Source organism: Enoplosus armatus, chromosome 15 (assembly GCF_043641665.1).
Source record: "Enoplosus armatus isolate fEnoArm2 chromosome 15, fEnoArm2.hap1, whole genome shotgun sequence".
NCBI classification, from domain to species: domain Eukaryota; kingdom Metazoa; phylum Chordata; class Actinopteri; order Centrarchiformes; family Enoplosidae; genus Enoplosus; species Enoplosus armatus.
In genome coordinates, this window is record NC_092194.1 from 22,299,517 (window position 1) to 22,326,723 (window position 27,207).

At 43.1% G+C, this 27,207-nt stretch overlaps 1 protein-coding gene across 1 annotated transcript; it reads left to right on the forward strand.

Moving 5' to 3' along the window:
• Window positions 1–674: 674 nt before the first annotated feature.
• On the forward strand, window positions 675–25,303 carry scfd1 (sec1 family domain containing 1). Its single transcript, XM_070920057.1, has 25 exons — window positions 675–716; window positions 1,882–1,952; window positions 2,244–2,332; window positions 2,723–2,813; window positions 3,097–3,219; window positions 3,633–3,720; window positions 3,826–3,915; window positions 4,797–4,852; window positions 5,363–5,448; window positions 5,589–5,688; window positions 7,747–7,886; window positions 8,751–8,841; window positions 9,088–9,161; window positions 10,469–10,550; window positions 11,492–11,588; window positions 11,737–11,807; window positions 16,998–17,077; window positions 17,470–17,532; window positions 18,572–18,647; window positions 21,027–21,080; window positions 22,286–22,338; window positions 22,523–22,556; window positions 23,525–23,590; window positions 23,803–23,871; window positions 24,959–25,303. Exons 1-25 carry the CDS (start codon window positions 686–688, stop codon window positions 24,980–24,982), a joined length of 1,899 nt encoding a protein of 632 aa, XP_070776158.1. The 5' UTR covers window positions 675–685; the 3' UTR covers window positions 24,983–25,303.
• The last annotated feature ends 1,904 nt before the right edge of the window (window positions 25,304–27,207 follow it).

Sequence of the window (27,207 nt, forward strand, 5' to 3'; positions counted from 1 at the left end):
ACTTTAAATAGCTAAACACAACTCTGTCTCTGCCACACAGAAAGAACTTAACGTGCTGCTTTGACTGATATCTATGTGCTCATACTGAATTTAAAAAATCTGAGACCAGTCAGGATACCAAACTGTACATTTATAGTTATATAGATTATATAGGGACCCTGAATGAGCTGCCACACATGTTCAGAAGGTGTGATGGCGTCGAGAATTTAACCACCAACTGATTTAAGAAACAAATGTAAAGAACAGAAGCAGATCTGGCTGTAATGTCAGCAACAGTTCAGTTCTAGGACACTAATGGAATTCTTCCACCACTGCTGACAACAACACTCTTCCGTGTTTACTTGTTGGTTCCTAAAAACAGCGGCAGAGTGAGACCTTTTCCCTTTCTCTCCTCTCTGACTGACAGTATATGTGCTCTGTGATCTCTGGAAACAGCGGCAGAGTGAGACCTCTTCCTCTTTCCCTCCTCTCTGACTGACAGTATATGTGCTCTGTGATCTCTGGAAACAGCGGCAGAGTGAGACCTCTTCCTCTTTCCCTCCTCTCTGACTGACAGTATATGTGCTGTGTGATCTCTGGAAACAGCGGCAGAGTGAGACCTCTTCCTTCTTCTTTCCTCTCTGCCAGCTCACGGCGGGCTGCTGCCACGTCATCCGACGCTCCGTCACCACCAACAACATCAAACATGGCGGCGTCCGTCCGGGAGAAGCAGACGGGTTTGTCAAACTGATTTTTTCTTCATTAACGGTTATTTTCGGCGGCAAACAGCGTCGTTAACCGGCTGCAGAGAGTTTAAACGGTCCTGAGTCTGACAGAAGAGATTTATTCAGGACTGTCACACCTCTAACCAGCTAACTAACCACTCGTCGTCGCAAAGTAGCCGCTAGTTGAGCTGATTAACTGATGTTTCAGTTTGGCTACAGATACAGAAACTCTTCATACTTCCCCTCCACACGGAGACTAATTAACTAACCGGACTGTTAGCTCGTTCACTGAAGAGCCAACCAGCCGCTTGCCTTGTTAGCTAACGGTACTGTTAGCTTTCTAAATGCCAGTGTTAGCTGGGTGAAGCTAGCCTGTTGTTCGATCGATGAAGACATCATTTATTATCTGTCAATGTGATAAGTTTGAGTATCTTCGATCTCCCTGAAGTCACAGACCTCTGATAGAAACTGAATGATCCCTCCATTAAACTCTATGTGTGGCAGATTATCACGGTTTTGTGACAATTAACATTGAATAACGTACTTTGTGACACCAAATTAGATAAAATACCACATAGTGACAGAGAGGGAATACATTCAGAAGATATTTCTACACAAGAAAACTGAAACATTAAAACAGTGGTGGAAAAAGTACTCAGATCCTCTACTTATGCTAAGTAGAAGTAGAAGTACTATGGTCTAAAAACACTCCATTAACTAGGAGTGGAAGTCCATGGCTCTTCAGCCATCAGTGCAGCTTTGTTGGTGTTTGTTGTAGGGGCCCCGGGGCCAAAACCTGCTGCTGTGACTCTATTAAAACTAGATTCTGACACAGGGCCTGTCTGCAAGATAGAGCCACCAGACCAGAGCACTTGCTTTAGCTGATATTGTACTTTAGTGGTACAAACTTTGAACACATTTTCAGTTCACAGAATTACAGAAGTAGAGTGAGTCCCAGCTAATTTAGTGATCTAATGTCACACTCTGGTGAAAGAATGACAGCAGAACAGAGAGCGTCTCTCTGCTCTTCGATGAAATATAATGACAACATAGAAGTACTGGTCCACCTACACTGTAGCATAGAAACAAGAATATCTCAGAAGTATCTTCACCCACATGCTGTTTGGTCCCCATGTTGCTCGGTGTGTAAACAGTTTGTGTGTGTTTGTACCTGCAGTCGCTCTGAAGCGAATGCTGAACTTCAACGCTCCTCCTCTGAAGAACACAGCAGCTGAGCCAGTATGGAAGGTAACACACAAACACACACACACACTCTCTCAGTATTTCAGTTAAATTAGATTACATGTTGTATATTATGTAAGAAAACCTGTTAGTTAAGTAGTAGTAGACCAGAGTCTGTGAGTACATCATCTTGTGTGCATGTTGGTGTTCCTGGATTCCAGGTTGCAGTCTTTATCTTATAAAATAAACTAATGTATTTAAGGTCAAATCAGTTTCACTGTATCATGTTTCCTCTCCTCTCTGTTTTAACACTGTGTGTGTGTGTGTGTGTGTGTGTGTGTGTGTGCGTGCGCGCAGGTGTTGATATACGACCGGTTCGGCCAAGACATCATCTCCCCGCTGCTGTCTGTCAAAGAGCTGAGAGACATGGGCATCACTCTGCACCTGTAAGAGACTCAGACTAGACTTCTGAATATCCTCATTCTCTTAATACACCTCCTTTACATTAGTGCATTATTCTGAAATGGGCCATTCTGCGTAATGAGTACTTTTACTTTTGGTACCTTTTTATATTGGTACTAATATATTTTGATGCTAATACTTTTGTACTTTTGCTTAAATACAATGTTGAATGCAGGACTTTTACTTGTATTTCTACGAAGTACGCCTTCCACCACTGAACCTAAAACCACGCTTTAACCCTTCAAAATGTCCTCACTTTAAAATGTATGAAATCTGTCCTCACAAATCTAGAAAGCCGCGTTTGTCTTTAAATTAGGTTGATCATGTGCAGCTGTGATTAAAACAACGTGTTGAATTTAGTTTGTGTGTTTCAGTCTGCTTCACTCAGACAGAGATCCTATTCCAGATGTTCCAGCCATCTACTTCATCATGCCCACAGAGGAGAACATCGACAGGATATGCCAGGTACTCCCTCTCTCTCTCTCACTCACACACACACACACACACACACACACACACACACACACACACTCAGTAAGCAGTTAACATGGATCACTGGTTAAACTCGTGGTGGAGCTGCTCATCTGTCTGCCTCAGATTATAAGCATCATCATGGTGTTAAGCATGTTAGCATTCTTACATTTAGCTTGTTGACATGCTTCTGATATGTAAGTTTATAATCAATAGATACTGTAAATCATTTCCTCTGTGTGTGTGTGTGTGTGTGTGTGTGTGTGTGTGTGTGTAGGACCTGAGGAACCAGCTGTATGAGTCGTACTTCCTGAACTTCATCTCTGCCATCAGCAGAAGTAAACTGGAGGACATCGCCAGCGCTGCTCTGGCTGCTAACGCTGTCAGCCAAGTCACCAAGGTTACCATGGTTACTCTTATCTGTTTGTAGTCTGATGAGTGTGAGATTATACAATGATAATCTGTAGGAGCACCAGAGCTTCTTAGAGTTAGATTTAATCAAGGAAAACCCTGGATAATCTATTATTCTATCATTTTATCTCATTTATGAATATGGCATTGTGTGATTTAAAAGAATCGTACCATCTGAATCATATATTATCTCATATCATACACAGCATACTGTCATGTTTATTCTCTACGACTTCTGTCCAGCAGCACACACTAAAGCTTTAGAAACAACTGCACAGCTGGATCAGAGTTTCTTGTATTGGATTCATTAGTCAGGTGTTCATATTATTGTGTCTAGGCCCATCTACAGTGCAGCGTCTGTTAAACTGTTAATATTTAAGTGTGTGTGTGTGTGTGTCTCAGGTGTACGATCAGTACCTGAACTTCATCACTCTGGAAGACGACATGTTTGTGCTCTGCCATCAAAACAAGGAGCTCATCTCCTACCACGGTAACACACACACACACACACACACACACACACACACACACACAAACAGCCAAGTGTAAATGGGATCATGCCATGCTGTGTCTCACCTGTGTGTCTCACCTGTAGCCATCAACAGAGCAGACATCCAGGACACAGACATGGAGGCCATCATGGACACCATCGTGGACAGTCTCTTCTGCTTCTTCGTCACTCTGGGTGAGTTTGTGTGACGAGCTGCAGCTCTCAGGTCACTCTGACGAGTCTGACGTCTGTTAACATGTTTGTTCAGTACAAAAACAGACAGATGGAGAAAGTAGCACCATCAGGTCTAAAACTCTCTGCTCTCTGTTGGACGCATAGGAATGTCTTTTATTACCTTCTGGTACCAGGAAGCTAACAACACACAAAATGCACAAACACAGTATGTTGTTAGCTTAGCATCCCCCCAGGCACTCGCCCAGATATTACACCCCCCAGGCTGTTACGAGAACAAGGTCCTCTTCTTAGTTATCTTGTGAACAAAACCTGACAGAACCAGATTCCATCAAGAATACCTCGAAATTGAGACCCAAAGGTCTTCTATTGTCTCTGTGTGGACACTTCTCTCACGTCATTCACGATGTCGAGAGTACAACAGAATAAATATATACAAAAATGAAAATAAAAATAATGATTAATGAGAAAACAAACAGACAGCAGAACACCGTTAAAAACAGTTACATTCAAGAGCAGAGTAGCTTGTCATCATGGTTTTAAATTCATCTGTAGGTACCACTGTGTTAACTTTTAGTGAGTGTTGTAAACAAAAACAAGTTATTCAACAGTAATTTAACATGAACGTTTAGTGTTTCTCAGTGAGCTTCTGTTTCTGTCCACTAGATGGAAGTGTTGACTTAAATCACTCAGATGTTCAGGATCAGACTGATTCACCTGAGTTTTTTTCTAAAATGTTATGGATGGTAAAATGTAAGAGTCCTTGAGTTTAGAGTTTGTTTTTTAATTATGAAAATATTACAACAAAATAACCTTATTTTAAATGTGTTCAACAGAGAAATGAGGGTTTATTAAAGTGTGGTGTTGTTGTTGTTGTTGTTCAGGCGCAGTGCCGATCATTCGCTGTCCCCGTGGAAACGCAGCAGAGATGGTCGCTGTGGTGAGTTCACTGACGTCAGCCAATGTTCAATTCTGATATACGTCTCAGCATATATATATATATATATATATATGTATATATGTGTATGTATATATATGTGTGTGTATATATATATATATATATATATGTATATATGTGTATGTGTATATATATGTATATATGTGTGTATATATATATACTTATATACATATGTGTATGTGTATATATATGTATATATGTGTGTATATATATATACTTATATACATATATGTATGTATATATGTATGTATATATATGTATATATGTGTATGTATGTATATATGTGTATGTATATATATATATGTATGTATGTGTGTGTGTGTATGTGTATATATATATATATATACACACACATATATATATATACATATATCACTTTTAAACCATGGACATCCCCAAGGGTTTTGTCTGAAATATTTATATGTCTATGCCATTACTGAACTCTGTGTGTGTGTGTGTGTGTGTGTGTGTGTGTGTGTGTGTGTGTTGTAGAAGTTGGATAAGAAGCTTCGTGAGAACCTGCGTGATGCCAGAAACAGTCTCTTCACTGGCGATAACATGGCCGCCGGACAGTTCAGGTAAACAATATCCTAAATGGCTGTCATGCAGGATAAAACTGAAACAGAGTGAGGTCATGTGAAACTCCACTTCCCATAATGCAGTGGTGTATCACCAGCCGGTCAGGCTCTGTGTATAATTATTCTTTTCTCCTCTGCAGTTTCCAGAGGCCTCTGTTCGTCCTGGCTGATCGTAACATGGACATGGCCACGCCCCTCCACCACACCTGGACCTATCAGGCGCTGATCCATGACGTCCTGGTGAGCTGTCAATCATCCGTCTCACAATGAGTTTATGCACGTTTTGTGTTGATGCATAAGAAAACATGAACATAAATCAGAAACGCTTTTCTTTTGTTAACTTTGTGGAAATGTTATTGTCACCAAATATGCAGAACCTAACAACAGGTCAGTCATCTCTCAGTCCTGTCTGACTTCCTGTCTGACTTCCTGTCTGTGAGCTGAGAGCCACAGACAGGAAGTATTGGAAATAGTGCATCTGTTGGGGACTATTTTCAGCAGCGGATGAATCCACATGTGGTGCTCTAGTGAGTGTTTGGGGCAGCAGGACGGTGTGTGTGTGTGAGTCCAGATAAACTACAGTGTGTGTGTTCATGGTGATGAAGGAAACAACAGTGAGGCTCACTGATGAGTCTTAATAATAATAATAATAATAATAATAATAACAATAATAATAATAATAAGAAGAAGAAGATATATCAGTCTGTGATACACACACAGTACTTGTTAGTAGATACATTCACTGCTGCTTTGAGTCTGAACATGTTGACGAGAAGAAACGTGTGGAATATAAACAGAGTGACACTTTAAATGAGTGATACAGAGAAGATGACAGCAGATCCTCTTTAAGGACATTCACCTTTAATCAAACATAAAGCAGCTGTTCAAGTTTGTGTCTTGAGGGCAGATCCCTTTGTTACACACACTGTCATCACTGAACAGCAGCATGTGTGTGTGTCTGTCTCAGGGATACCCAAAGGTACACACACACACACACACACACACACACACACACTCATACTAATTCATGCAGAGCCAGAGCGCTGTCAGCTAGTGAGGTGCTGAGGTTAATACTGACAGCACAGGAATGTAGCGCTTCATGGATGTGTTATGTAACATGTCATCAGCACACACACACACACACACACACACACACACTCCTACTGGCACCAGCAGACTAAAATTTGGCAAATGCAGTGTAAAAACATCACTCTTAACAAGTCCTTCAGTCTCATATTCGTCCTTCAGGACAAACTTTCCTTCAAAGGAGAAAAATTCAGCCCGGTTATTCTGACTGATGCTGGATTTTTAAGGCTAATACTGATATTTATCAGACAACATTTACACTAATTCTGGTATATTTGAATTAAACTGATATCAGTCAAAACCGGCCTGACCACTTTATCTGTTCTGGTTTTTCTAGTGTCCCTTCTTTAGGAATCATTTAGAAATGACTTCAGCACCTGAAACAAGTCAGAGTCAAGAAAATGACTCTTCAAGCTAATGGATTTGTTTTGGAAACAGGTGAAATAATGTTGCTCTATTTTTAGAATCAATGTCCTTTTTAAAAAGCCCTCTGTTCGGCCTCCAGATCCAGACTCTGATCTGGTTTCTGTTGTGGCCCGGTTTTGCCAGCTCCTGCTGCGACGCCGGTCCAGATGGCAGCGCCGCCGCTGGCTGGCTGCACACTCTCCGTCTCTCTGCTCTCTTTCCTATAAACATGTCAGAGTCTGAACACAGCCGTCCACCACCCAGCAGGAGACGGGATCCCAACTCTAAATCTCCCCTCTCATCCCTCGGCTGTTCCCATGGCAACGCCGATATTATGATCTGCTGCTGGTTTTTGTGTCGGGGACGAGGATCTGTTCCCCGCCGGCCTCTGTCAGGATTCACTGTGGTGTAATTAGTAGTGATGTGCTGTCGGACGGGCTGTCTTCGGTCTGGAGTTTATCCCAGCAGGGCTCTCAGAGCTTCATCTGCTGGTCTTGGATCAGGTTTTATATTCATTAAATGTCTCAGAATCACTTCTGGGATTTTAGGGCACTCAGTAAACTGTAAACTTAAGATGACGTACTTGGTTTTCCTTGGTGGTTTCAGAAGACTTAAAGAGCTCATCAAGGTCATTAAACACAAGAAAAACAATTTATCAAACAGAAAGTGACATCAGCTGTGCGTTTGTGATGAGCTGCTTACAGCTACTGGCAAGACAAGCAGTGAGGCCACTGCTGAGGAGTTCAAAGATCACCTCACAGGACGTGGAACAAATCTTAATAAACGTGTGTTTCTTCTGTCCTCCAGGACTTCCAGCTGAACAGGGTGATGATGGAGGAGGGCGCGGGGGCGGAGCCATCTCCTGCCGGCGCCAGACCAAAGAAGAAGAACAGAAAGACCTACGACCTGACCGCTGCAGACAAGTTCTGGAAGAGGCACAAGGGCAGGTCAGTTCCTCATTTTATACATGTTTTCATTCATTAGCTTTGGTACAAGCTTTAAATATTAGTCCTTTGTCAGTATTCATTCGGCCAGTAGCCGGTATATTATCCAGTTCAAGGCAGGTGAGTTTCAGGTGCCAGAGTGTAAAGAAAAGAGCATCCTTAAATGCTATTTTTTGTCAGACTTTCTAACACCCAGGACGGGCAAAACCTGAATACACCTTCATAAACTAGTACACCTTATATATATATATGAGGGGCTGTTATATACATATATGTATATATATATATGTATATAACGGCCCCTCATCCCACTGAACCCCTGAGGAGGTGAAGTTCCCAGTGGTTCACAAGAAAAAAGCAAAAATTAGAGACAGTAAGAAAAGAAACATTTCTTTATTGTTGTTATCACCTGGTGACCCCTCACATGTATTTTTGGAAACCACTGCTCCAGGGTCTGGGTTCAGAGTCTGTTTGGCTCCACCTCTTTTTGGGTTGGGTCGAATTATTCTCAGGTCTCAGGTCTGACTGTCTGCAGGTCTCTTTCAGATCAGGGCCACCTCATTTTCCATTTGGTCCAAAATGTTGGACCTTTGAAGTCCTCAACCCTGAAACATTTTAGATTTGGGACACATGATTGGGGCATTATACAATGCTGTCTACATACAAAAGACAAAATGATTCGTAACATGACGTTACAGTCGATATACTGTGATCTTATTTTACGTGACAAACCGTTTGTCTTCCCTTCTGTTGTCCAACTGGAAAGCTGATGTTGGGGACAAACCCTTAAAGTTTCCAGTGTGGTGATTGGCTCGTCGTTGGAAGCTCATTCATTGGTTAGTGTTGTGTCTATGCTGTGTGTCACAGTCCGTTCCCAGAGGTGGCGGAGTCGGTCCAAGAGGAGTTGGACACTTACAGAGCCCAGGAGGACGAGGTCAAACACCTGAAGAGCATCATGGTGAGACACACACACAACATGGTAGTCAACATGTCCCTAGTCTCTGAAGTCTTGTCTGAGTCACCAAGTCACAAAAGTCAAAAGTTTCTGAGGTCATATCTGAGTTTTCAAGGGTCAAGATCTTCAGGATCATGTCATAATAAAGACCACCATCTGCGATGACTGGGTCCTTCCACAGCACACCAGTCCAGTTGGACTTGAGTTCAACACTGCAGGATGGTTTGAATTTGTTGTGTGTGTCTGCAGGGTTTAGAGGGAGAGGATGAAGGAGCCATCAGCATGCTGTCAGACAACACGGCCAAGCTCACCTCAGCTGTCAGGTACTGAACTCGGTGTCTCAGGAAGCAGGCTTCCTCATGCTTCTGTGTTTTTGGGCCCATTGAGCATGCTCAGTAGAGTCCTTGTCCGGCCAAGCTGGCCGACTTCCTGTTGGTTCCACATATATATTAATGGCATAAATCATGTCTGGACTTTCCAAATGTTATTGGACTGAATGGAGTCGTTTCAGGGAGTTTGTGGCGTTCAAACATTTATTCACCGTTTTCCAATGATTGCGCCCAGCAACGCTCGGGGGGGGGGGGGGTTTGGCAGCGCAAAGTGCTTCACAACAGGATCAAAAGCAAATGTCAAGCAGAAGACACTAATAATACTTAACAATAAGGAAATTGTCTGGAAACAGCACCATAAAACAATAAAACAAACAGGATCTACAGTAAATACAATCTGACGAAGATGAACTCAAATTAAAAGATAGATTAAAAAGAGAAGTCTTTAATTTCCTTTGTTAAAAGTATCAAGCAAGTTAAGTTCCAGAGGGAGGGGCGTTTACAGAAACACAGAAAGTAGCCTCATCGGATTTTCTGTGAGAAACATAAAAACATCTACAAACATTAGGAAGACGATCTGAGAGTAGTTTGAACATGCAGTGAAGGACAGACGCTGATAAGAGATCAGATCAGTTCTTAAGCATACAGGTAGCCACTGCAGTGTCATGAGCAGCGAGTAGAATCTGTGCATTCACTTTTAAAAAACATTGTACAAATAACCAAAGACTAAATGACTAACTCTGACAAACAGACATTGTATTTTTCCATGTATGCATATATAGAAGTAAACCAGTCGTCTACGTTTGCGAAGGATTGTCGGGTTTAATATCGCTCGGCCCCTAAAACTAGTTAATCTGGTTGGTAAACGTGACTTCATCGAAGCCCTGAACAGCCGTCTGCTCCGGCGGAGCTGCTGAATCAGACCATGGTGTTCCTGCTCTCATTGAAACCTCCCTGAACAAATGAAGGTTAAAAAGAAGTGGGTGCTCCTCAGTGAATATCTGTGGTCGTCTGTAAGCAGGTTTCTCAATAACTTCTAAAGAATGAATTTCCATGAATTTCAGACTGATCTGATCAGATCTTTGGTTGTGATCAGGCTCTGGGATTTCCACCATTAAAACACAGGGATGTTGATTTTGGGTATAACAGCCAGCTGGAGCACTGTTCAACAGTGCAATTATCATCTTTTCCAACAGATTAAAATGTGAGATGCTCCAGTGACTGCTGTTGAAATGTTGGCTTCCTTTGCTAACGGTTTGTTTTATATATAGATTTTGTGCTTCTATGTCTGTCCGCTGCAGCTCTCTGCCTGAGCTGCTGGAGAAGAAACGACTGATCGACCTGCACACCAACGTCGCCACGGCCGTACTCGACCACATCAAGGTACAACACAGTCAGGTCCGACCGGTGGACACTGTGGTTACGCTGTGTGTCACTTTGTGGTAATGAGAGTGAGATCAGTTTCTTTCACAATCTTTATTGTGAAGCATGTGTACAGCAGTAATACAAACTTCAGTGGAGTGGATATCATGCCTCGAGACAAACAATACAAGGGAGTACAAAAGCAGGTAAAACAAGTAATGAGCACACAAACAACACGAGCAGAAACAGATGAATAAATAAAAACAGATACTACACAATAGAGCACACAGATCAGGTAGTTGAACTATGTGCAAGTGATATACAGTTCATGTAAATAAACAAGTCCACACCGCGGCCTTGGTAGTGTTCCATGACACTGTTGGTCATTAAACACCAGAAACCATGTTGGATAAATGTAAAATAAAGAGAGATGTTTTCTCTTCTCTTCATCACCTAAATCAAAAGAGTTATTTCTCTGTACGGTGGCCATTTTAGGACATCTCAGGCACAGCTCTGTCACACGAGGCTCATTTCTACACTCAGCTGTACTTTAGATCGACAGTTGTTTGAGCTTAATGCTAACAGAGCATTTAAACATGCTAAGTATGCTACCACATGCATTACATTCTACATTCTAATGTTAGCATGTCAACATTTAGCATGTTAGTTTGAGTTTAGTTTAGCATGGAAACTCATGACAGAAGTGACACAAATGTGACAGGAAGGTTAAGAAGAACTTAGAATAACAATTATATATAAAAAGAATGAATTGTTCAAATTAAAATACATATAATACATACAAATAAAGCTTTTATGTGTAGTGGAATAATTTACCTGCACGTACTCGTTCTCTGTCTTCATTTGTCAAAGTTAGTTTGCTGACATGCACATGAAGTACACACAGTAGTATTAGTACACAGTAGAGAGTTTGAACTCTAACTTGATGCTGTTTGTGTCCTCAGAGTCGTAAACTGGATGTTTACTTTGAGTTTGAAGAGAAGCTGATGAGCAAGTCGACTTTAGACAAATCACTGCTGGACATCATCAGTGACCCAGATGGTGCGAACACACACACACACACACTTATTCTGTGTTTGCATCGTTGTCAAAAGACACTTGTAAGTTGAACAGAAAATGTTTTGTAGCTGAATAAGTTGAGTCTGAGATCAGACTAACTGAAGTGTGTGTGAATGTTTGTGTTTATCAGCCGGGACCCCAGAAGACAAAATGAGACTTTTCCTCATCTACTACATCGCTGCTCAGCAGGCTCCTTCAGAGGTAACAATACCACATCAGCTAAAACCTGTACTGCTATAACACTTACCATTATTGTTGTGTCTTCGTCCAGCCCTCATGGATTTATAAGACATTACATTCACAGCTGCAGTGGAAAAACTGGTTCACAAACTTTACATCACTAACAAAACACAGAAAATGTACACTCACAAGTTAAATGTCAGGAGCCACCAGTAGGGTTAGTTAGAGAATAGTTTTCAGCTCTTCCCTCTGGTATTACGCCATCTTACAACAGCTTGAGGCTTTGAGGTGCTGAAACATAATGTAGAGAAAGCTTTTCCCGTGTGCATCGTACTTCATGTCCCGGTCCAGATATTCAGTTACCGTCAACACTGCGCAGCCAAACAATGAATCCTTTGACAACAAGCTAAGTGTAGCTAATAATATCCATGAGTAAAGTCCGGCTCTTTGAAAAAACTGCTTCTTTTTGTCAACATCCAAATATTTTCCATGTTAAGGAACGTGTTTTCATTTCAAATCCGCTCCAGTGACACTTTTTATCTCCACAAACATTTGGTTTCCAAACCGCTGCTCTGATGGATGTGGACGGCTGTCCTCAGATGTGTTATTGGATCTGTCATCATATTTGACTCTTGAGTGTAGTGAACTGAGACAGCCGACCACTGTGAGTCACCAAACCGCCCCGGCTTAACCGAAACCGTCACCACTTGGCTCTTATGTCTCAATTGTTCTCTGAAAGTCGGTGAGGGACCTTCAGGAGAAGTTTACCACACAACAGGAACACAAACTACTTCACTGTGGTCACAGCGGGGTTTCACTTCACCAGAGCTGTGGGAAGCTGCTGTAGCTAAGTTATGCTTCTATGTGGACAGCCTGATCCACATACTGGAGTGAACTTCTGATCTGGGTCTGTTTTTCCTGGTTTGGGCCTCTCAGTTCCAATGAGAGGGAATCTTGATGCTGCAGAGAACAAAGATGTTTTAGACAATAATGTTCTTCAAACGTTGTGGCAGCAGTTTGTGGGATGCCCCAAAGTACGTGAGCTTTTATTGGTTTAATTCAATTCTAATTAGTCAAAATGAAGGAACTCCACAAAGATCGACGGGTCGATCAACATCGTCAGATTGGTGACCTCTGACATTCACGGGACCATACTTACATGATGTTGCATGCTTCAGCACATCAACTACAAAGAGTGTAAAGTTTCCTTTCCTGTTGATGAAATCATCTGTTTTCAGATGGATTTGCATCCTTCCAGGCTGTCATTGGTTTTACTTCATTTCTATGAAAATCAACTCAAGACACTTGAGACTTTCTTGAACGTTTTGAGCCTTTTGAAAACTTTCCTTGGCGTCATGTTCAAGGATGCTCACACATCCAACACTTAATAAAGTCAGCAGCTGAAAAGTGTTGAAGAGGAACGTGTGAAAGGAGTCGTGTAAATCTGGTCGTTTCTTGCATTAAAACCGATACCTCTCAAATGACAGAGGGTTTAGAATTAAAGTAGGAGGATACTGAGTGTTTTCTGGGATGTGTTAGAAGTTGAGTGAGAGCAGAGATGATTCAGCGGTGAGACGGTGACGTGAGGGTTGTGGTTTAGTTTGTTGTCCCGTTGTGGTTCAGTTCTGTCAAAATAAAAGCCCACACTGAAGAAGAAACCTGTGACTCTTGAGGGAACTTTCTATGATCCTCCTGTGGTTCAGTGTTTACTTCCTGGAACAGAACAGAGACACTGAGGAAAGTAGAAGATCTGAGGAGACAGCAAAATTAAAAACACAGCACCACAATGCTCCTCATTCTTCTCTGGAGTAAAGATGGAGCTGAACCAAACAGACCTTTAGCGCCTCCACCGTCAGGGTCAAAGGTCAGGAGCTGCTGGTTTGACAGGGTGTTTTATTGATTGAATTTAATGTTGCCATGAGGGATTTACATACTCTCCAAGGCAAATGATGTATGGAGTTACTTTTGCAGATACTGCAGATTAATTGCAGATTAAAAGACTACATTCAACAATCGCACTTCTCAGAGTCATAACTCTGAACACACACGCATGAAACACACATCTTTAGATTCGGCGTGATTTACACTTTCCAAGGAGATGCGTTTATTTCTGGGATTGTAGAAATTCCCTTGGTTCTTCCCGTCACCCCGGCTTCTTCTTCACAGACGAGAAATGGTTTAGACAGATGGTTTCAAGTCAGCTGTGCCCTCAAGTCCTCTAAACTACATCATACTGATCAATAGCCACATTTTGGACGGGCTTTATGAGAAGCATCTTCTTGGCTCCACCATATTTATAATTTCATTATGAGCCAGTGGTAGAACAAAGAGGGCCGAGCCAAACACCAACTTCCTCTCGGAAAACAGGGACCTGGTTCGAGGCACTGTAAAAGGAACACAGCTGCATCAGGTTTGGTTTGGCAGAAGACTCATCTCATCCTTTATGATCTGACAGGGACAGTGATTGTTAATAGTTTGAGTTTGAGTTTCTCCAGTTTGGTGTTTGAATCAGTCCAGACCGGAGAACACCTGCAGAACTTTTTCTTGTCCCTAAAATGTCCTCAAACCTTTAAAAGCAGTCAGTCAAGTCCAGGCCTCCAGCTGCTGCTGTGGGCAGAGCGCTCAGCTTGAACACCTGCAGAAACGATTTCAACAATCGATCTCAATTATTCAGTCAGTGATGGTTCAACATCAGTAAAACAGAGTGCAGGCCAAGATCTGACAGCATGAAACCTCCTTGAGTCATCAGTAATGCTGTTAAACCTCTCCAATAAAAACACTTGGTGGGTTATCTGTTGTCCGTCACATCAGTGTTCACAGAGGTAAAGTCGGTGTTTGAAATGGGGCTCAGCTTTTCCTCCATTTAGTTCTTTCATGTAGTTTAGTGGCTTCAGAGGTTTCTTGTTGGTGTAGCTGTTCAAGCAGTTACAGTGTGATTCTGGAAATGCATGCAGGTGTTGAACAAGACTTTGCATTAAAACAGTAATTAGTCCATTTGTTGATGTTTAAAGTTCTCATTTTCAGAGGTTACTTTTTAGTTTTGTCTTTCATCATGGAGAAAAATTCGTCAATACACTGATTGAAACCCCGCCTACTGTAACACCTGCTCGCACCTGACCGATCGCTGTGTAAAGTGGGTCTGGCTGTCGAATGCTCAGACCCTGTTTGAGGATCCGAAGGCTCCTCCTCGCAGCACACTGAGGTTCTCAGCGTCTGCTCAGACCTCCAGCTCGTCCCCGGCTTCCTCTGCTGACGGATGGTGTGACGGCTCTCCCCTCTGCCAAGAAATAAGCCTCTCTTTTTGTTTCATCCCTCTTTCATCCACCTGAGAGATGGATGGACCCAGGATTACCCCCTCACCTTCCATCACCGCCCACTCTCTCCCTCTCTCTCTCTTCCTGTCATCTGTGGTCATCCCTCTCCCTCTGTGACCAGCTCTTGGCCTCCTGTCTGTTTCTTTTTGTGTCTTTCTCTTCTACTTCTCCCTCCTTTGATCTGTCTTCCTCTCTCAGACCTCTCTCTCACCCTTTTCTCCCTCCCTCTGCTGCAGAGTCTCTAGAGTGCTGCTCGAGTTTCTGACTGATGTGGTGGGATTTCAGTCCTACAAAAACAACCACACACTCTCACGTGGCTCAGCAGTTGTGTAATCCTGCGGTGGCTCCCGCTGAGCTGCCAGTCAGGAGCTTATTGAAGAGAAAACTGTGTGTCAACCACTGACTGTATATAAAGATGGCCGACGCGTCTCCACCAAAGACTGTATGTAAAGATGGCCGACGCGTCTCTACTGCAGACTGTATATAAAGATGGCCGACGCGTCTCCACCAAAGACTGTATATAAAGATGGCCGACGCGTCTCCACCAAAGACTGTATATAAAGATGGCCGACGCGTCTCCACCGTAGACTGTATATAAAGATGGCCGACGCATCTCCACCGTAGACTGTATGTAAAGATGGCCGACCCGTCTCCACCAGACTGTATATAAAGATGGCCGACGCGTCTCCACCGCAGACTGTATGTAAAGATGGCCGACGCGTCTCCACCAAAGACTGTATATAAAGATGGCCGACGCGTCTCCACCGTAGACTGTATATAAAGATGGCCGACACGTCTCCACCGTAGACTGTATATAAAGATGGCCTACACGTCTCCACCGCAGACTGTATATAAAGATGTTGTTTCAAGGGCAGAGAGGCCCCTGAAACAACAGCTTCAAGGTGGCGTGACGATAATCTCACTCCTGAGACCAGCACCTTTGGAGGTGGCGAGGTTGCTGCTGTCACAACACCTTTTTAGACATTTTAAGGAATGCACAGGCTGAAGAATTCCAGGTCCTCACCCCACCACACCAGAGTTAATGCTTTCATGTCCGTGGGGTCTCAATGTAACCTGACACGCTGGTTATTTACACAGACCTATCTGAGAAGTCGTCCTTGGAAACTGTCTGGAAACGCCCATAGCTGCCAGTAGTTCCTCATGGGATGCTGATTGGTCTGAACCAGCGCATAACTTTAAGCCTGGCGATATCTCTCGTGATCTAGTAAATCCAGCTGCCTCGCAAGGTAAATCACAAAAGTTGATCCTAGTTCAACATTTGCTGCATTGCGACGTGATCCGGTGTAATGCTGCGCTGGCCAAAGAAGTGCGTGCAAGGGAACATTCCTGAGTAGATTATTTCTACTCTTTACTCATCATCGTAGTGACAAAAGGCAAAATGAATGTCACTGTGGTCATTTTCCAGAGTTGTAAATTCTTATCTCATAGTATTATAAACCATTGTGCCGTGTTCTGGTGTCTGGGAAACCTTCAAACTCATGGATCTATTAGTCAAACTCACCATCCGGGATCATATTTCATTGTCTCAGTAGTTGTTGTTATATCCAGTGAAATCAACGGTCGCCGGCTAAACTTTCACTGGCTGCAGCTGAAGGCACTGGTACAGTCGCAGCTCATCCGATTTAAAAGTGGTTCTCTTTCAGATCGCAATTGTAATATCAAAACAATTAATCGCGGATCCCAAGGTAGAGTAGTATGAAAGGTGAATGATCTCCTGTGCAGACTGGAAGGTTCCTGCGAGGTGAGGAGCCCCGTGACTAACAGAGGTCACCTGGTTCTCAACATCTTTCATGTTCCATCGGTTTGCTCTGTTCTCGCGGCTCGTAACCAGAGTTTAGAGTTTGTCTAATGTTTGTGTGACTCTTCTGTGTTTCAGTCGGACTTGGAGCAGTATAAGACGGCTCTATTGGACGCAGGCTGCGACCTTTCACCTCTCAACTACATCAAACAGTGGAAGTAAGTCTGTCGTTTGAAATCTGTTGAAATTACTGTCAAAGGTCTTTGTAGCATCATCAGTTTTAGTTTTTGACAGTTTTTGTATCATTTGAGCCTCAAATTGTCTTATTTCAGTCAGTTCACTTGTATATTTGTAAACCCATAGAAACTACTGGAACTACTGGATTTATAGTTTCCTTGTAATATATTTATCAGATCATATTTCATTTTGTACCAACACCACAGCATTGAATCCTTTTTGGGAACGCCTTGAAGAAAGCAGACTACAGTAATGTGTCGTCTCTGATTTGAAAAATGAAGGACAATAAAGATATTTGAAAAATAAGCTGAGTGAGTTTTAACAGGAGAGCCAGTCATGTTGAGTCATTCTGGTTTCCTCTCATCTTTTCCAGGGCGTTTACCAAGATGGCCGCCACCCCGGCCAACTATGGCAACAGCGGAGTCAAACCCATGGGGTAAGTTAGTAACATGAGATATGTTTTAAATTTGTGACATTTTGTTTAAAATAGTTCATCATCAAATTTAAAATTCAAAAACGTATGTTAAAATGTAAAATAGTCAATATTGTGTATCCTAAAGATATGAAATGACAGCAGCTCTTGCTGAGTTATGATTAGTGATTTAAACACTAAAACCTGCCGTGTGTCTGATGCTATCCAATTTCTTTTTAAAACTGGAGAATTGTGTATATTGGAAGCGTTTCTGTTGGGATTCAGCAGCCGTCGGCTGTTGGGTGGAAATACGATGTCTGACCTCATAAAACGTCTGTAAATCTCTCACAAAAGCTGAGAAATGTGACTGGAGACAATAAATAAAAACACTCTGTCCTACTAATATCACATTTAAAGCTCCTCTTGCACGAGGCGCAGCCAGTCTGCATCATTTAATCCCAATAATGTCACTGAGGGAAGACCAAATATTATGTAACACCTCACAGTATATCAGCAAAAAGTTTAATCAACACAAAAACTGAACAATGCAACTGTAATTAAAACTAGTGTGCAAACTCTGTAAACAGGTTAAAAGGTCTTTAAATGTTCATTGTTTGGAAGTGAAATATGGTGTAGGAGGTGCAGTTTAAGCACTAAAAGCAAGTGTCCGCTCACTGAAAGGGTTTGAAGTGTCTTTTGAAGGGGAAACGCTGAAAGCTGTTAAAATCAGTTAAATTGGAGTTTCTGAAAGCATTTGAAAATGTAGGCAGCAGACATCCCTGTAACTAGTAGTTGTTGCAGTATACTGTAGTACCAGAAGCAGCAGCAGAAAGAGTGGTATTAGCAGTATTAGCAGTAACAGTAGCGCAGTATTAGCAGCAGTATTAGCAGTAACAGTATTTTTATTCATTCGGTTAAAAGGGGTTGTGTTCAGACTACCAGCCTAACCCGGTCCTCCTCCTCTCTGTCTTACCTCCTCCCTTCCTGATCTCTCCCCTTCTATTCCTCCCTCCCTCCCTCCTCTCCTCCCCGCGGTCCTCCCGCTCTCCTCCGTCCTCTGCAGGCTGTTTTCCAGAGTGATGAATACCGGCTCCCAGTTTGTCATGGAGGGAGTCAAGAACCTGGTGCTCAAACAGCATGTGAGTAAAACTGTTTCTGCTGCTGGAAAATCAGCACAAAGAAATAACCTGCAGTGCATCCGGACGCCTTCGAAACCCAGCAGACCTGCGCTCATTAAAGTTACGCAGTCTGAGGGTAGGGGGTCAGACTGTCCTTCAGACGGATCCGTCACTTAGATATGAGGTCTTTTCATTTCTTTACCCTCGTCATCGTCGTCAGCGCTGCTCCACCTCAGAGGGGAGGTAGATGCCTGAATGTTGTGGGGAATATTTACAACCGGCTGGCTCTGTCATATACTGTAGTAAATGCTCTAAACAGAATCAATTCAAAATCAGATAGAAATAAAATTGATCATCTGTCGATTGAATTACAGTCGACTACGTGCACCAGGTCGGTCAGCCCTCCACTTTGGACCAAACTGATTGCGATGAGATGTGGTTCAGACCTTCATGGTCCCCTCAGGATGAACTGTAGTAACTCTGGTGATCCTCTGACTCTTCATCTAGCGCCACCATCAGGTCAACATGTTCATGTGTCCAACACTTTATGACTCAAGCCTTCCGAAGAATTTGAAAGACGCTTTAATCACATGAAACTTCTACACATGAAAATACCTGAAGAATCAAGGTTCTTCCCCACACTAAGGGAAATATCCTGTAGAAACAACATATCAGATCAAATGTATTAAAGTTTGGTCTTTTCTCGTTTAGAACGTTAAACTAAACTCTCTAAATCATGATCAGTGGAAGCGTTTGTTTGGTTAGAGGATTCTTGTGACCAGCAGCCATGTTGGAGCAGAAAGACTGTAATCCTCATCTCTTCTCCTTCCACATGATTTATAAGACATTTTCTATGTTTTTCCTTTTAGTCGTTTTCTGTCTTCATCATATCTTTCCTTCTGTTGGTGCTCCTCCAACATGGCGGCACATCCCCAGTAACCGTCGGCAACCAGCTGCGAAACATTCCTCCGTCCTCGGCTGTATGTTTATACCTGAGAGCAGCAGATCATTTAGAGCAGCTTCTGCACGCTTTATTTAACCTGCTTCACCACCAAAACACCACGCTCCACCCGTCTGAGTCTGGCGGCAGGTTAAATCAAGCGTACCTAATGTGACGGACTCTTCGTTCCTGGACAGCAGCGACGATGATGACAACACGGAGGATGACGTGGTGTTTGAGGGTGAAACTGGCACCAACATGAAGTCATTTATAATCATCACACACACACGGGGAGGTGGTGTCTGTTTTCTTCATACAGAAGCTGAACTGAGACCAGCTGAAGTCGCACCATGATGCTCCGCAGAGCTGCCAGAACATTACAAACACTCAGTCAGTCTGGATGGAGCTGTTGACGCTCCGTCAGGGAGAACATTTACAGACTTCTTCCACTGTCACGTCCTCAATATTTGAAAATATCTGTTCACCAAATTCTTCCAAACAAAACAGAGATTCCTGAGGACGGTTCCACTCTGCTCGCTGAAAAGCAAAACTGCAGGTCATCTAAACCTTTTAACCTAACCTGAAGAACAAAGAGCGAAGATCATGACTCTGGGGCTTTACTGTTTACATCTGTAGAGCCACTGGTGGAAATAAATGAATAGAATTATTAACAAAATACTGAACTGCCTTTACTGAGGTGTCTGTGTTCCAGACCTGATAGGAAAATGTTCCACAATAAGAGCTTTGTTCAAACAAATGAAAACAGCTGGAATGAAAATTAATACAACGAAATGAAATGTTCCTAAAAAGGGTAAATATGTGGTTTGAAAGTCAATAAAATACAATGAAATAAATCATATGCCAGATGAGATCGAGATGGAAACTAGTTTAAATCTACTTTTTCAATTTGTTGTTGTCGTCTGAAAGTCTGTTGTTCAGCTTCAGCTATATTTGACGTGACTTTTTGTCATTTCACAGTCAATTGATTCGTTTTAATCGCTCCTCCGTTGCTCTCCTCCACCTCCCAAAAAGATGTTGAATAAGTAATAAAAAGTATTAGACTGATGAACGGACGTGTGAGGAAGGTTTTTCCACTCTGGAGTGACGCAGCAGACACGTAAAGCGCAATTTAAATGAACTAATTCATCAGTTTATGCCTGAATTCTGTCCGACAGTATTGTTGAAAGAAAAGCTAAATATTGTTTTTAATGATTAATGACAGCTTATTAGATACCTGGGGAAGTCTGATAACTTCTTCTGCTACCGAACTGTTTCAAAGTGTGCACAGATTTAACTCCAGAAACAAGACACAACCTGAATGAACTACAGATAGAAAGTCCTTTATGGGATCTGTGTGTGTGTGTGTGTGTGTGTGTGTGTGTGTGTGTGTGTGTGTGTGTGTGTGTGTGTGTCTGTGTGTGTGTTATTATTATTATAATAAGTTATTTCTTGTCTTCCAGAACCTTCCAGTCACTCGGATCCTGGACAACCTGATGGAGATGAAGTCTCATCCTGTGAGTTTGTTTGACCTGTCTCTCTCTCAGCTTTGATTGACAGCTCAGACACACAAACCACTGCACACAAACTTCATATTAACTCCTGCGGACTCCTGGAAGACATTATATTACACACACACACACACACACACGTGACCACACGTGAACCTATCGACAGTTTAACACACACACACACACACATCAGTGGTGAAGATGATGAATGAGTGAAAACCCATGTAGACATTTGACCCTGTGCACACACACACACACACAGAGACACACGCACACACACACACACACACACACACACACTCTGCAGGTTTCTCAGCGTCTGGAGTTACAGACGACCAACAAAGATCCTGTTGTGAATCTGACGGGGGGAGGAGGGGGGGGGGCAGGACTGGGATGAAGATGAAAGAAATAGAAGAGCACATTCTCCCTCTATCAGATTGTCCTCAGTGTGTGTGTGTGTGTGTGTGTGTGTGTGTGTGTGTGTGTGTGAGTTTAGAGAAGTGTTGAAATGAAAAATGAAATCCTGTTTGTGTTCAGCACAGAGCTGGAGTCAGGACGTGGTTAGCCTAGCTTAGCATAAAGACAGGAAGCGGGGGGAAGCAGCTAGCCTGGCTGAGGGAAGTTACTCCTGGGACTGCGGCTAAAGTTATTTTATTTTGTCTTTGTCGATCGGGGGGGGGGGGGGGGGGGGGGCAGAGCCAGTGATGTGATTGGCTGTTGCTTAACGAGCGATAAGCTGGAAAGAAAAAGGAGTTTTAAACATTTATTCATCCAGAACTAGGACTTGAACTCGTGAATCCGTCAGATGAAGCTGCAGATAGGGAGTTTGTCTTCCAGCAGAAACGTGGCTGACGGAGGTCGAAGCCTCTGATCTGTAAATATTAATGAGGTGACAGCGAGCGGCTGCTGATCATACCTCTGATACAGCTGAACTCTGCAGGTCTGTCGGGTTTTAACTGTTAATAACTCCGAAACATTTGTGGTTACTGTCATTTTAAATAACACCATGTGTTCACAATCACTTGATAATAAAGTGACTGTAGATTTAATAACTCAGAGGTGGAGTTAGTGACACGTCACTGTTTAAATGTATGTTTGTCAGCAGAAGCCAGCTATGGACCTTTTACATGCTTCAGTGAATGTTTAAATATTTCACATTTCTGCGTCCACGTTTGGTCACCTGACTGATGTTTCTCTCTCTGATCTTCCAGGAAACAGACGATTATCGATACTTCGACCCAAAGATGCTGCGAGGCAGCGAGAGGTATCGCTCTGACTCACACTAATACTCACTTCTGATCAGTTTACTTACCTGCAGTGTTTCGGCTGTTGACCGGTAGAAAGCTCAGCAATGTCTCATCATCTTCACTCCTCTTCCTCTTCTTCTTGTATAATTTCCCCCCCGGGGATCAATAAAGTATTTCTGATATCTGATTCTTCTTCTTCAGCTCCATTCCCAGGAACAAGAACCCGTTTCAGGAGGTGAGCAGAGTTTCTGTTTCTGAACTTAAGTCTGATGGATGAGATTCAGTCAGTCAGTAATTTCCAGAACAAAGTTTGAAAAAGAAAACCAAGACAGACTGAAAACGATGCTGCACATCAGGAATCTTCTCATCTGCAGTCTGATTCATGATCGAGCTCAGAGAACCGACTGAAATACAAAGTCACGTTCATTTGTATCTCCTGCTGGAAGAGTCTAACAGACTGTTGTTGTCACGAACAATCTGTCATAATAGATCAAGAGATGTAATAATGATGTAAACCTCGCGTCACCTGACCAGGTGTAAAACTGATGAATGACAAACGACCAAATCTACTTTACAACTGACTAAAATCAAACCTTCTCCAGACGCTTTTAGATGGTTTCAAATAATGAAATCATGAATAACTCATAATTAAACCTGCGTCAGTGTTTGTGTTAAAACAATAACACAATATATTGGCTGTTTCTCTTCAACATAATTTGAAAAAGGATATCTGGTTATGTAAGAAACTGTGCACGGAGCAGGACATTGTAGAGTTGAAAAATAAACTTGCAGGGCATGATGGGTAAGACATGTTTCTCACCTGAACTCTCACTGTCTCCTTCCTCATATTAGAAGTGTGAAAGGGATTGTTTACAAGCCTGCCGTCTTCTTCTTCTTCTTCTTCTTCTGCTGGCACATTCTCGTGTTTGTGTTGATCAGTTGAATAATGTGACGGCATTGGCAGGACTGTGCAGACTAACGGCTCCATGGTGCCACTAAAGTACCCCGACTGGCTTCTTCACAATAAAAGCTGTTATCGGTTCTCTTCCTTTTAAGGCTTTTATTATGGAAAACCAGAAATGGTCGCGGTGATGTTTCCACCTCTAACTCAACACACTCTCTTATATAAAACTGTGAGTTTGATCCTGCAGACAGAACCAGGTTCATCAGGTCCCTGGTGTGGTGTTGGTCTGTCTGTTTCAGGCCATCGTGTTCGTGGTGGGAGGAGGAAACTACATCGAGTACCAGAACCTGGTGGACTACACCAAGGTACTGTAATACTGCAAGTAGTCCTGTTGCTGCTACTGCAAGAGACTCTTTAGTATTTACAAGTATAAAGAAGTACATATAATGTTATAAATGTTTTGTGATTTCATGTAGGATGGGACTAATGTTTAACGTGAACCAGTCGCAGTTTAGTAATATTAGTAATATTCCTCCTTCAGTCTTTAGTTCTGATCTAACAGTGTGTGTGTTTTCAGTTTAAACAGGGGAGGAAGGTTGTTTACGGCTGCAGTGAACTCTTCAACGCTGCTCAGTTCATCAAACAGGTGAGACACCTGTAACACTGCTAACACCGGTAACATCTGTAACACCAGTAACACAGCTAACACCAGTAACACAGCTAACACCAGTAACACCGCTAACACTGGTAACATCTGTAACACCAGTAACACAGCTAACACCAGTAACACTGCTAACACTGCTAACATCTGTAACACCAGTAACACAGCTAACACCTGTAACACCGGTAACATCTGTAACACCGGTAACACCTGTAACACCAGTAACACAGCTAACACCAGTAACACAGCTAACACCTGTAACACCGGTAACACCTGTAACACCAGTAACACAGCTAACACCTGTAACACAGCTAACACCTGTAACACCGGTAACATCTGTAACACCGGTAACACCTGTAACACCTGTAACACCAGTAACACAGCTAACACCAGTAACACAGCTAACACCTGTAACACCGGTAACACAGCTAACACCTGTAACACCAGTAACACAGCTAACACCTGTAACACCAGTAACACAGCTAACACCAGTAACACAGCTAACACCTGTAACACCGGTAACATCTGTAACACCGGTAACACCTGTAACACCTGTAACACCAGTAACACAGCTAACACCAGTAACACAGCTAACACCTGTAACACAGCTAACACCTGTAACACCGGTAACACCTGTAACACCAGTAACACAGCTAACACCAGTAACACAGCTAACACCAGTAACACAGCTAACACCTGTAACACCGCTAACACCTTTAACACCTGTAACACCTGTAACACCGCTAACATCTCTAACACCTGTAACACTGCTAACACCTGTAACACCGGTAACATCTGTAACACAGCTAACACCTGTAACACCGCTAACACCTTTAACACCTGTAACACCTGTAACACCGCTAACATCTCTAACACCTGTAACACTGCTAACACCTGTAACACCGGTAACATCTGTAACACAGCTAACACCTGTAACACCGCTAACACCTTTAACACCTGTAACACCTGTAACACCGCTAACATCTCTAACACCTGTAACACAGCAGAATATATTAAAGAAACAGTCCACAACAGTCACATCTGTAGAGTAACAACAACCTTCTCTCCACAGCTCTCACAACTCGGCCAGAAGTGACGTGGACACCAACAACATGTGAACCTCTCCCTCTGTCTCTCCCTCTGTCTCTCTCTCTGTCTCTCCCTCTGTCTCTCTCTCCTGTCTCTCTCTCCTGTCTCTCTCTCCCTCTGTCTCTCCTCCTGTCTCTCTCTCCTGTCTCTCTCTCTCCCTCCTGTCTCTCTCTCCCTCCTGTCTCTCTCTCGAGGTCGTAGCTGCTCTCTTTATTCCAGTTGTTTTATATTGAACTCTCTTCTGTAAATGGACTAATCGTTCTCTGTCTTCACTGTATTTTCTGTCTCTTCCTCTCAGCACTAATAAAGTTTAACAGTGTCGACTCCCGGCGGCCTCCCTCTTTATTCTTCACTCGCAGCGACGACGGTTCAGCATTCGTACATCTTTTTCTCATAAAGCACGGGTTCTCTGATGAACACGCAGGTGATGGTTAGGCCCCGCCCCTGATTGTGTGGCGTTCAGATGTTTCAGTGTTTCACTGTTTCAGCTCAGAGGACAGAAAATAAAGTTTAGATTCATCAACATGCAGCAGGTTCAACTGTCCGCCTCATTAAAGCTCATTAACTGTTTTATTCCTGTAGACTGGAAAGTTTCTCAACTCAGAGGAGCAGGACACACACACACACACACACACACACACACACACACACACACACACACACACACACACATCATCCATCACTTTAAAGGCAGCCTGGCACAGTGTGGTACAGCTCTGCTGCTGCCATGTTCCTCCCACACCAAAAACAAAGAGATCAATCTGGGGATTATGTCACCATGGCATTTTAATCTGTGTGTGAGAGTGTGTGAGAGTGTGTGAGAGTGTGTGTGAGAGTGTGTGAGAGTGTGTGTGAGTGTGTGTGTGTGTGTGTGTGTGTGTGTGTGTGTGTGTGTGTGTGTCTGAAAGTTTCAGTCGTCCTGCTGTAAACATCATCGACTCAGGTGATGAAATGATGAATTGTTTCCACATATTACAAATGTTATCTGTGACATCATTGATTCTTATTTAACAACAAGAGTGAATGGTGTCTGTGGCGTCACTCAGCACACACACACACACACACTGGATGCACACACACCGCACACACACACACTGGATGCACACACACCGGACACACACACACACTGGATGCACACACACCGGACACACACACACACCGGACACACACACACACCGGCGACACACACACTGGATGCACACACACCGGACACACACACACACACACACACACACCGCACACACACACACACACCGGACACACACACACACCGGACAGGCAGACGGAGTCATCGGGGGACAGTACCCGGATGTGTCGGAGGATGAGTGTGGTCCAAGCTGCTTCTCCGGACACGGTGTTGTATCCGTGGATACAGCTGCTGGTCATCTTGGACAATGTCTCCCATCCTCTCCATGACGTACTGGTCGGACACAAGAGCAGCTTCAGTGGGAGACTCATTCCTCCCAAAGGTACAGAGCGCCACAGGAAATCATTCCTGCCTGTGGCCATCAGACTGTTCAGCTCCTCCCTCTGAGGGTCACTGACACTGAGGGAATGACAGAACTGATGACTTCATTTATTAATTCAAGTGAAGATGCAGCAGAAGTTTCCCGCTGACGTCTGATGAGCTCTGTCCGTCCTCTCAGTCCAACGTCCCCACGAAGAGAAGCTGTGATGTCAGACTGTTGGCCCGACCAACACTCAACTAAAAACAGGAACATCTTCGACAGTCATCATTTGTTGTTCCATTTCTCCAAAACAAAAAAATTGAATCAGAAATTTGATTTATTCACATTTTAGTTTGGAAATATTTCAAGAGTTTGTTTGAAATCAGCTCGACGGTTAGAAACCGAGTTCAGCTCAGTGTGAACAACAACCACGTGCTTCTATTATTGCTGCTGCAGAGACCACCCGCCCTCACACACACACACAGTCGTGTTTCCATCACTTCAGAGGACATTACATTGACTTACATTGACTGACTCTAACAAAGCTTCACTCTAAAATGTAATGACTTATATTATGGGGAAGGCGAGTCCCCACAATGACTGTAAACAGATTTATGCCCCCACAACACGAGTAACACGCTCTCACACACACACACACACACACACACACACAGAGTTAATCCCAGCTCAGTGTCAGTGATGTCGACTCTGTTATGTTGACTTAATGACCCGGGAGCTGAAATAATGAGGAGGAAGAACAGGAGGGAGAACATGAGGAGGAGGA